Source organism: Acanthochromis polyacanthus, chromosome 5, assembly GCF_021347895.1.
Source record: "Acanthochromis polyacanthus isolate Apoly-LR-REF ecotype Palm Island chromosome 5, KAUST_Apoly_ChrSc, whole genome shotgun sequence".
Classification (NCBI taxonomy): Eukaryota; Metazoa; Chordata; class Actinopteri; family Pomacentridae; genus Acanthochromis; species Acanthochromis polyacanthus.
Genome location: NC_067117.1, coordinates 19,746,858 through 19,759,095, shown reverse-complemented (window position 1 = coordinate 19,759,095; position 12,238 = coordinate 19,746,858). Strand labels below are relative to the sequence as shown.

General features: G+C 42.0%; 1 protein-coding gene across 4 annotated transcripts in view; it reads right to left on the bottom strand.

Annotated features, from left to right (window-relative positions):
- Positions 1–12,238, bottom strand: part of LOC110955286 (plexin-A1) — a 213,017-nt gene that overhangs the window by 92,099 nt on the left and 108,680 nt on the right. For all 4 annotated transcript variants that reach the window (XM_022200219.2, XM_022200236.2, XM_022200228.2 and 1 more), the window contains exons 5-6: positions 3,246–3,346; positions 479–602 (exon numbers count right to left, since the gene is read on the bottom strand). In XM_022200219.2, the coding sequence (XP_022055911.1) occupies positions 479–602; positions 3,246–3,346 (225 nt within the window). The remainder of the gene's footprint in view (positions 1–478; positions 603–3,245; positions 3,347–12,238) is intronic.

Here is a 12,238-nt window from a genome sequence, read left to right as displayed (position 1 = left end):
AACCAAATAGGCTTCAGTAGGCTGATTTTACTACCAGTGAACAAGTGAAACTATCAGTTTTGTGCAACTTGCAGCTGGCTGTAGCCTTATACTTAAAGTAATACAACAGTCGTATTAATCTAACCATCTAACTTGCCACCTGAAAGAAGGACAATCGTGTTGATCACAAAACCTACAATTCTATCCACAGCTGCTCCTGTCCACGAGCCTGTGAGAAAGACAGTGAAAGCCAAATAGCTCCTGCTGGTCAGGTCTGCACCTTGCATGATAGCACACTGTCACTGGAGCGTGAATGTGTGTGTCAATAGGTGAATGAGTAGTGAATTGTAAAGCACTTTGGATAAAAGCCCCACCACAAGTCAATGAGTGGATTTCTCCCAAATTCTGCTTGAGGACTAACGCCTTTGTCTTCCTAGAGTGTTCATATTGTTCTTTTTGCGTGTTTAAAAGCTGGGGTAATACAGAAGAAAATACATACCTGGACTTCAGACATGGTGACAGAAATATTTCTTGGCTGAACAGTCAGCTCCACACACTGCCTTTGGTCAGAGGCAAACCTCTGTGGCTCTCCTGCTCGTTCACAGCGGTCCTTACGTGAACATCTAGTGAGCAGGGAAAGAAAGACGGGAAAGAGGAATGTGAAGATCAGAGGTGAGGAGAGGAGGTGTGAGCAGATGAGTGAGACGAGGTGAGAGAAGGAGAGAAGAGAGCGAGGACATGAGCAACTGTTAAGCTAATATGACAATCATATTAAGATGATAAACACACACAGCCATCACCGTCACACAGAAATGGGAGCAATAATAAAAGACAAATAGGCTAATAGCTTCTCCCAGCCATTACTGTGGGCCTTTACATCATTACCTTATTGGCACTGACACTTGTGCAGGAACTACTAAGCAACATGAGCATCCAGTCTCCCTCATCTTTTCAGTTTACAGGCCTGCACAATCCAAACTTCTCAGGAGATATACAGGCAATCGTTAACGTTTCCCTCAACCGTAAAAATGATGCAATTCGTACCAGCTGCATATCAATGGGGTCAGCAATTTCCCCCCCACTTATTACAAGCCAACTGATCGTGCTAAAAATCAGCATACAGGCCTGTATGGTAGCAGTTTTACTATTAGCTATTCATAATGCATTAGCTATCACTTCACCTTCGTGCTAACAACAACTGGTCCCAGTGGTGAGAAGAAAGTGCTGATGCGGCGCTCTGCAAGGCCTTAACAATAAGAGGGAGGCGGAAAAAAATGCTAACTGCCTTCTCTGTACAGCAGCTCCCCCCATTCCCTCATTTAGTTAGCCTTCACTCACACTCTGGAAGAAAAAGCTGTCGCCAACCGCTCCCCTGAGAGTCCCTGACGCACACACACACTGTAAGGCATTAGCAGAAATGTGCAAAGGTATGTACACGTTTTCTCATTATGAGCCTCTTTTCCTTCTGCTGCTCCTCTGGTGTGTGACTGTTTATTTGTGTGAATTAGGTGTGTCTGTTTGCCAAGAAACACCTGCATGTATGTGTCTGTGTGTATTCCTTGTTCAATTTCACTGCTGATTGAAACTACCATGGCTCTTAATAGGATGTGGTTAAAAGTACCAGCAGGCTGAGACAAAGCCTATAAATAATTTGCCTATTAATACATGCCCATTATGTCGGCAAAGGCCCTTAGCCAGATCTGGCACTATCAGGTAGAAAATGAGCAAGCTGCATTTAAGATGCAGGGTAAACAGGAGCCTAAATGAAGGGATATCACCAGTGCAAATCCATCTTGATTGTGTGTGTCACCTCGTTGTTAAAATGGAGAAAGACTAGTGATGTGTGTGTACACCTTGACAAGAGACAGGTTGGTGACATGTACTGTAAGTTTAATTAACCCTTTAAGCTTCAGTCAATTCCAGCCGTTTTCAGTACAAAAAATCGCTAATATTCTATTTTTAAATAAAAAAAATTACGAAAAATACGGGGAATATTGAACGGGCATCGCGAGGTGCATTTCCTTGAAAAGGACCGATTCGGGGATTTTATACCGACTTCAGGACATGTTTTGGACAAAATAGTTTACTGGCTTGTGTCATCTGATGTAAAAGGTTGGATTATGACCGTTTTTTGTGGAATCTTTTTTTTTGTGTATAATAATGAACCCGGAAATGTGAGTCGCGCTGTGTGCATTGAAGCCGTGTATAGAGAACGGATGGATGAATATTTGTTTTTGTCGGACAAATGTGTTTTTCTCACCCGCTGTGGTAATCGCATCTGAAAGAGGTTTATACCGGCGGATTCATGAGAATCTAAGCTTTCCATCGGTGTATAGTGTTTGTATAAGCGCGTTTGCGGCCGTCGGACATTCTTGAAATTCCTATGCAAATTAGTAGGTGTACCGCCGGCGGTACACTGAAGCTTAAAGGGTTAATGCACCGAGAGATGGCATTATGCCAAACGCTTCAGGCTTTCCAAATGTGGTTTAACATCCTGTCACCTTTCAGAAACATGCAACTATTCTCACACTCTCCTTTGTGTACACACAAACCCTCCAGTCAAAGGGAGAGAATTAGAGAGATTACAGAATAACAGTGTTAACTGTATCACCGCAGTCATGAGCGATAAGCTTGGTTTTCCAAACTGCAAATCTCCACGCACACTGTTGCATATCTAACTCTAAACAAGGTCTAATCCAGAAACTAAACACCAACACTGGAAGTGACTAATTCTAAAATCTGTTGCTTAAATGCATCAAAAAGTACTCGTGTACTAAACCATGTTCACACTCAGCAAAACAAGTTAAATACCACCAAGTGGCAATTATGCAGGGCGCCGAGCTGTTCTAATGTATGTTCTATTAACAGGTGTAACGAGTTGGCAGACTTACACAACATGTATGTAGCAGTTGTAACACTTTGATTTCTTCTATAAATTGTAATTGCATAACCAAGTACAAGGTCTTTCAATAAAGCTTTAACAAGGTGTTGAAAATACAGGTAGTTCTTTTTGTTCAGATTAACTCCATTTCAATAAATGGCACTTCTGGACATCACAGTATTGACAAGCGTCTGTGTCAAAAGCCTCATGAGCATAATGTGTAACTATTCAGGCCGGTGCTTCCACTCCAACACGATCTGCTGATCTTAAACACCCAAACACTTCTTTTACAATTATCTACTATGCAGTGCAACTGGCTGCATACCACATGAAGGGTGCCAGGGTGGAGTGTGTTAATGTGTGCATGAGTGTGTGCAGCACTTACACATTGTGGAGAACACACCATCCACAGTGAGGATCTCTGGAGCCTAAACACTCCCCACAAGTGGTGTATTGCTCGCAGCTCTCCACTGGAACTCGCACCACCTAGACAGAGAGTCAGACAGACAGAGAGAGCAGGGAGGTGATGAAGGGAAAATTAGTATCTTTGGAATCAAAATTGTACAAAGAACGGTACATTCGGCCGCATGGTGATGAGACTTTGACAGCTTATCAGAGTCACTCAAGTTAAAACATGTGCTCAGCAAACAGCTAGAGTGTGTGTGTGTGTGTGTGTGTGTGTGTGTGTGTGTGTGTGTGTGTGTGTGTGTGTGTGTGTGTGTGTGTGTGTGTGTGTGTGTGTGTGTTCCCGAGAGGGATGGAAGTGAGCAAGTCAGTGAGAAGTGTGTGTTTGTGAGCATGTGTGTGTTCTGGTGAGTGATTCCGGGTCCGGCAGTGTGTGACAGCCTCCAGTCAAGCATGCACAGCAGAGGTCTCACAATGCATGCTGGGACACCTGACAGGTGACCGCGGCAACAGTGCTGTGATTGACAGGTGACCTCAAAAAGCAGTGAGAGGCAGAGGAGCAGAAGGACAGACCACCAGCATGTGTGTGTGTGTGTGTACATGTATGAAAGAGAGAATTCAAGTGTCTGTACAGAACTTATGCAGCAAGACCAATGTGACATGACTGGTTGTGTGTGTTTGTGTGTGCATGTATGTGTCACCCGTAGCAACACTGGATGTACAAGCTTGATGATAGGCTACAGATGTTGCCCACAAAACGAGACGTGCAAGTTTAGCCCTTCACTCCAGTTAAAGGTGATGACAGATGGTTCACAACATGGCCCCAGTGGGTCGGAACGTGTGTCTGTGTGTATTTCAAGATATTCACAAGAGATTGAGAGTGTTTAAATGTGACACACAGATTGTTAGCATATGTGCAGAATGCAAGTGTGCAACAAAGCAAGCACGTGTGCATGTGTGTGCACGTGTTGCGGGTGTCAGCGCCACATTCAACTTTTCTTCACCGACGGGCCCCAAGTTGACGAGCTGCTTGATCCCCGTTTCACGATGTGTGTGAGAGCGTGTATCAAGTTGCCACTCCAGGCAAGTTTTAAATCATGCAGCTGAAAGGGAGCCAGCTGATCAGTAAGTAACAGCATTTAACAATTCTACCCCTGGGTAACACTAATACAGCCTGGACACACACACACTGATTTAACCATGAGAACTTCATTTGAGTGGTATGCAAGGACTACAGTTGTGTGTTTCTTTTCTATGAGGCGGGGACAGGAGGGGGTAGCCAGAGTGATGTATGCAATGATAAGAGAAAAGAAAACACATGGAAAAAACAGCAGAGGCCTGAGGTTAGAGATGAAGGTGGTTGGCTGGAGGACAGAAACCAGGTGGATGAAGGAATGCAGCAATGAAATATTAAACTGGAGCCTCGTTTCTTCTGCGAGCTTTAAGTGCAACACAGACAAGAGATACATGTGACACGATGAAATGCATTTATGCTCTTAAATGCCTTGCAGAAGAGCAACTTTGGGGCTTTTTGAAGGATCGCACAGGGGGCAGACAAACAAAAAACTTAACATTGTGTGCCAACACATCTCTTTCTTCCTTTACTTTATTCTTCTAGTGAGTATATAATTACTCTTTACTTCCATGTTCCTTGGGCCCGTATCTCTGCCCACAATCACCATCCTTCCCTAAGCATCTCATTTATTCATTCATTCATTCAACTGACAGAAACATGCAGCTACTCCTCCAGTCTAAAGTCAATACAGACCTCAGTACAGTAGCTTTCTGGCTGGCTTTCTGCCCAGAGAGTAAGACGGATGAAATGCTGCAAACGAGCAATGGTGGGGACTGGAGGGGGAAAGAAGGAGGTGGTCATCTACTGGAAATGCAAGCTGGATGGATGAATAAAGGAAAAGCGACGTGTAATGGAAGACACTCGTGGGGCGAATTGGCGAGGACATTGTGCTGAGTAGATGGGATATGGTGGCAGACGCCTGCTATGTGTCACTGTCACACCGTATGAGTATAGTTTTCATCTGAAAGGAGAGCTGAAAGAAGGATGGAACAAGGGATCGGGGTGCTTTTGATAATAAAAAATGAGAGGGAGAAAAGGCGTGTGAATGAATGAAGGGGTGATGGATAGATGGATGAGAGAAAAGCAGCTGGAGTTGACGATATGTGATTTGACACCTCGCAGGATGTCTTTCATATACTTTATGACTTAACAAAAAAAAGGGAGAGAGAATGGAGATGGGGAAGAATGGTATGTTCCTCATATCACTGACGCCAACCAATTCCCCTCGCTTCACCATAAATCATCATGGCTGTGATTAAGGACAATGGTCCACATAAATCATACTAACTATGGGTCCTTGGTGAGCTAGCATAACCTTATCACTACCCTGTGTAATGATAGATATGGCCTATTGTTCACGATTGTTCGTGTACTAGTGGTGCTGGGGACCTCATGGGCTCTAGTGAGCGGTAGTGCTGCAAAGCTGTTGATGTCTTAGGAACCTATCACGGCTGTTTTCCCCAGTGGGGATATAAAACGCGTTACAGGGGCTGAGACTGTACCTGTGCATGTAGATCTGGAAAATGTGTGTTTGCGGGTGTGTTAGAAACACTGCCTACCCACAGACACACACACACACACAAGCACACATTTCTTCTGTCTCCCTCTTCCTGTCTCTCTCGATGGCTCTTTTAATGAAAGCCAATTCCAGACAGCGCGCCACATTACTCCTTTAAATGACCTTATAAACCAAGCCCGCCATCTCCTCTCTCTTGCCATCTCCTTATTTACAATACCATCCACTGCTGTAACTCAATTCTCCTTCCTCGCTCCGGCTTCCTCTGTTGTCAACCCTGTACCCCGACCGTATCGCAATGCCATGACATCTCCGTTTTGCTATAAACTTTCCACCTTTCTCCTCCAATCTGTTTTTACAGAGCGCTATCACCTGCCTTTAAACGTCCAGCTAACAGGCTTTGCGACGGTCACCCCCAAAACCCAGAGGAACCGTAAAGCTTTCAGCGCAGCTTTTCATTGGTTGTAAAATCTAAAGACATAAAAGGATTGGCCTTGTTGTGGCTTCTTTTTTTTTAACATTCAAACACAGGGAGAGTCTATAGCAGAGGAGGAGAAGAGGGGGTGGCTACCAGAAGAGAGCCTCTTCTCTGGGTTATACTGTCTGGGGACCACGTGGAAGAAATCACTGCTTATTTCCAGTTATTTTTGGAAATCTGCTTGAGACTCTGCATCATAAATTATTAATGCCCATGCCTCCCTAAACAACTACCACTGAACCTCTGTTTAACACTTAACCTCAAACGGCTCTAATCCTGTAGCTCAGGGACCCGTAGTCGAGGAATTAGATTTTACTGAGAAGCTCCTAAAGGTCAAATTGTAGGACATAAGAAAAGAACACACACAGTCAGCTCTCCATAAATACGCTTAGAAAACCTGTGTATCTGAAAAAAGATGTAATGTTCAGCTGCCAGACAATAATTCTCAGAAATCTCATAAACGCGTGGCTCTCATTGCTTCTCTCTTTTCATCCAAACTGTACTCTGTAATCTTAACTAGCTGTGGTTGAGACAAAAGGAAATTTGGAGAATGAGCCTAATTTAAACTGAAAATTAAATACATCAAATTTTCCTTGCAGGTTTTTTTTTTTGGTTTAACCATCATCCAGAGGCTTGGGAGCAGAAACTAGGATGAGGATTAACCATAGGTGGATTATTTCAATAACCATCAATCATCTTGCGACTTTAATCTTTGTTGGCGGTGAACAACCGTGTGCAAGAACAAAAAAATCAATACTTAGCGCGTAGCGACATAGCCACTAAATGTCCCAGGATTACAGAGAAACAGAAAGAAGGGCAGATACAACAGTTTGTTAAAGTGTAGCTGCAAAACACATTGCTGCTGTCATTACTTTGCAGGGACTTTAATTGATGTTGGCATCAGTGTATCATGTCAGCAACGGTTCGTTTGACATGGAAGTGCCACATGGCTCTCACCAGAGCATCCATGTAAGTCAGCCAGTTTATTCACCGTTGGAATACCTGTTGAGAACAGCAAGTGTGTGTGTGTGTGTGCACAGGAGGTGTGGGGAGGTCATATCAAAGGCTAGTTTAGCATGTGTGCATTGACTGGATTGTAAGGGGCTTATGAGATCAATGGCGGGCTCGGCCGGGCTTGATGTGTTGACTGATTGAAGATAAGCAGGGAAGCAAACAAGACTGGCAGAGTCTGGCACTGACAAGGAAGGAGAGATGTTAAAAGATGGCTAAAAAGAGCGATGACGGGCAAAGGATGATTTAGTGGGAGAGATGGAAAGAAGTGAGCCACAGCAATCGCACCATTGTGTCCAATTGAGAATCCATCTGGAAGCACGTTCAATTTGCTGAACGATGCATAAAAACTAGATTGCTGTTGAAATTCAGATGTTATTAGATGTATTCCTATAATGCATTTAGAAGCACTATATTAGAAAAAGGCAATGGAAGCAAAATTTGGGGGGAAAAAGGCCCAATTTCACCGAAAATAAAAGGCATTGCTCACTTAAGGTTGACTTTTTCAAAAAAAAGAGCGAATGCATGTAATGAGAGATTGAAATGTGTTCTTGGAATAAGTTCTGATCTAGCAAACATTTAAATCACATGATGGATCAGCTGTTTCGGCTTCTTTTGTTGCATTTGTCTGAAATTATGCTTTTATGTGTCACAGGAGAAGAAAATTGTTCCTACTGTGATAGCTCTAATCTCTAGTTTTCTCTTTGAAATCTCACTCCTTACAGTAATTTCTGTGAATGCCGCTTTTCCTACCTTCTTCACTATCTTTATCTCTCTATTCTTGTGTTTTGCTTGCCGTTTCTCCCTCCTGATCAGCTCCTTCTCCATTTCGCCTCTTTAATTTATCTTCTTATCCTCTTTCTCCTTCACTGGGCTCAATTTTTCATCTGCTCCATTGTTTTCTCTCTTTTGAAATGCTGTTTTGATCTTCTCATCTATACTTCATTCCACTGAAAACAAGAGACAGATCAAACAACTTATATATTTGCCATTTGTGTGTGCGCATATTGCGAGTTCAAGGCCAATAAAGATGACAACTCAAATTCCCAATCTCCAAGGAAACCGCTATGAGGCAACACATATAGAGTACATTATCACACAGGCGTCCAGCACAAGATTATACAAGAGCAGTAGGAGTGCTTTCTTTATGTGTGTGTGTGTGTGTGTGTGTGTGTGTGTGTGTGTGTGTGTGTGTGTGTGTGTGTGTGTGTGTGTGTGTGTGTGTGTGTGAAACCACCTTCATTCTAATATAGAAGCACCTTCAAATAAAAACCTTTGAAAAATGCTTGAAAATAAAACCAGAGTTATGAAAAAGGCTTCAAAAGTCAAACAGTCACCTCCTCGTCCTTGATTATCTAATAAGGACTGTTTCTTTTCCAATCAGCTTTGATTTCTAAAACACACTTTTTTCTCAGCAAAACAGGCAACAAAGTGGCACACTTTAACGGGGTTCATTCTGAAAAAAGTGCAACCGTAAATCAGCAGTCGTGACACAAACACAGAGTGAGTTAAAGAAGAAAGACATACAAAACTTTGAAAAATAAAGACGTGCGAAACTCGTCCCTCTTCATCACCATCCTCATCACATGGACATTCCCATTAAGCCGTCCAAAAGAAGCTAATCTCAAACAATAGGTCAATACACCCTCAGTCTTTGTGTAGCCATTTGTTCATTATACTCTGTCCCTCATGTGAGAAAGAAAAAGAGGGGAGACATAAGAACCAAGTGGAACGAGAGAGCAAAAAGGAAAACTGAGACAGAGAAAGGATGAGACAGAGATTGAAAAACTGCAGAAAACAAAGAATTGGAACAAAGAGACTGTAGACAGAGAAAAAGAGAGAGAAAGAGGTAAATGTGACCGGCTAAGGTAGACAGGCCTAGGGGTCTTCTAATTAAGTGAGGATGGGAGAGGCCGTCTGCCTGGTAAATGACTCTGTCACTTTAGTAAATGGACTTGGTGAGGAGTGAGGAGCCACACAGCTGGCATTTCCATTAGCACTGCCAAGCGACCCACCACCATATATACAGACAGAGAGAAGCAGAGGAGAGCAGGAGAAGAGAAAAGAGGACAAATGCTGCTTTTCGTTCTTTGCTCTCACTGGAGTTACTGTGTGGAAGTCGTGCTTGGTAGGTGCACTGATGGAGCGTGTTGGTGGAGAGCTGGCAATGAACTGATGAAAGACTAAACAATATCTGTCTGATTGGCTTTGCCCTCATGTGTATGCTGGCATTCAAAAAGTGTAACAGGAGCTTTTTTAATAACAAAAAAACTAATCTGTTAAATAAAGAGAAATGGTTGACAATTTAATATGCATGTTAACGAAGCTGTGCCAAAAGGAGAAGTGGAAACAGTCTTTGAAGATCTGATCAATATGTCGGCTCATGTTTCTATATTTCTCTATACATTGCAGTATATACAACTATGATTCATGTGAGAAATAGATACTTGACATTTAGTCAACTAATCAATAAGATAGAGAATTAAAAGGGTGCTTTGCAGCATAGAAAAAGATCCTGATTTTTGAGCCCAGTTCAGACATGGGATATGCAACATTGCTGGTTTCATCAATCTGGGAAAATGACGGCAATCTGTCATTCAGGGATAGGTCACGTTTATGTTTATGTTCCTCACGGCTGATGGAGCAGGCCACAGTATGTACATGGCATTTATCATAAACATGAGCTTGGACAGTACATCAAATGATGTCCAATGCATAATAATACAATAATAAACCAATGACTAAATTTAAACTAATAAGTTCATTAAACTGTACAAATAACTAATAGCCTAGTTCATTTAGGATTTCCTAAACAATGAAAATTCTGCCCGCTTGTGACGATAATCTACATACTACATTAGCAACAGTAAAATTAAAATATGGATATAGATTGTGCTGCTGTTTGATGCAGCAGATATTCAGTCAATTCAGAGGAAAAATTCCTACAAACAGCTGGAAGAAAAAAAATGTCCTGAAAATCTTTTGTCAAAATCAAGATTGAATTTAGTTTTCCATGTCAGTCTGTTTTCATCACAGAAAGGTTTTTTTCTACGGACACCATAGTTCATAATAGATTTGAAACTGCAGAGCAAAGTGACTGATAAAGGTATTTCATGATTTTAGAACAAGCTGTTTTTTGTGCTCTGTTTCATGTTTTTGGACCAATCTCGGCACTAAAACTTCATGCAGCTCAAAGAAACTCATTTGTGTGTGCTTATCTGTTAATATGACTGGATGCAGTTCAAATTTGAGCTGTGTAGAAAGTGATACAGAAATATTACGAGCTTTGACCTGGTAAGAATGTCAACACAACTTTTACAGAAAAGTGAGCCAACCTATTCATTTCCCATCAGATCAATGTAAAGGAATTTATACCTCTTTGAAGTTCCATGCCTACACATTTCATGTAGTTTTTCCAGAAGAGTGAAGTCTCTAACTTAGAAAAAGACGAGGATCGTCTTTTCATATTTGAGAAACTCTAAGAGATGAAAGCTAAAGAAGACACTGTACAGCTCCATATACAGGGTGAGTAGTGATGTTCATGGTAAGCAGGACACATCTAGAAGTTTCAAATTAGTTTTCAAAATGGATTCTGGGAACTTTTTTCACATTTTGCATCCAGAAAACTTCCAATAATATGAAAAAAAGACTAAATAAAAATTTAAAAAGACTTGCAGCCCTAGTTCTTATTCACAAATATCCTTTCCGTTGTATTTATCAGTATCATGCTCTTCCCTTTAGTAAATTTCTCACAACGAGCACTGGAGGAAAATGTGCGATGTCACTTTTCCACTCAGCTTTTCCCCATTTGATACTTCATAACCCGCTCTGATGAGCCCTGCTGTGCATGAATCTGAAAAGAGATTTGACTCAAATTCAAAACAATTCCCTGTGCTGTCATGCATGAGCGACACTTCATTGTTTTACCCAGTGTGGCTTCTGGTTAAGGCACGAGACTGAGTACAGTGTGCCACTTGCAGCAGCTCCGCGGGCCATGCCAGCTTTTGATTGGACTCATTCCATGACAATCAGTCACAGCCACATCCTTCCGCCCCAATCACTGTCAAGCAACAGGAGGACCGACTGTACGGCCGATTGATAGTGATTGAGAAGAAAAGGGGAGGAAGGAGAGAAGAGGGGAGAGAGAAACCATTAACCTCCCTATCCATCTCACCCTCTTTTCTAACCCTATCAGTCTGCTCTATCACACCATCCTTTGGGAAAAGACAGCAGAGTTAAACAGAGAAAGATGAGCGAAAGACAGAGCTATCTCGTGGCAGCTAGACTTCCATTAGGACCGATAGCATCACACACAAGACAAGTATCTGAGCACACTTTTCTGATGAGGCACACACACACACACTCAACTGAGCTCACACATTTAAAAATATGTGAAAAACCACAAGAGAGAATGGCACAACAGGAAAGAGAGCAGAAACACAATTAAGAGTAAAAGAGGACGAGATAAGTGAGGTTTGAGACACTGAAACCGTCCCTTCCAGTGTAATGATGTCATCCTGGTCAATCTCCTCATGTCTGAAAGTATTAGTATAATTTCTCACAGCTTTTCTTCCATGTTTATGTCACAGGAAAGACGGGAATACAGCTGCAATTAACAATTATTTGGTTGTCATTTAACCTGCTGATTCTTTCCTCGATTATGTAACTTCCATTACTGTTTACTCTCTGCTCTGCTCTAGAAGAGACTCTATTAATCGGTAGAGAGGTAGACGACAAAGCAGAGGAATTCATACTTTAACAGGTCATATTTTTGTCAAATGCATCATGGGGACTTCATGCATAGAAGAAAAGTCTTGCTCTTTCATCCGTGACTTGACAAGGGCTTAATTGAAAAATTATCGAAACTGACCATGGATAAACTCAATATCCAAA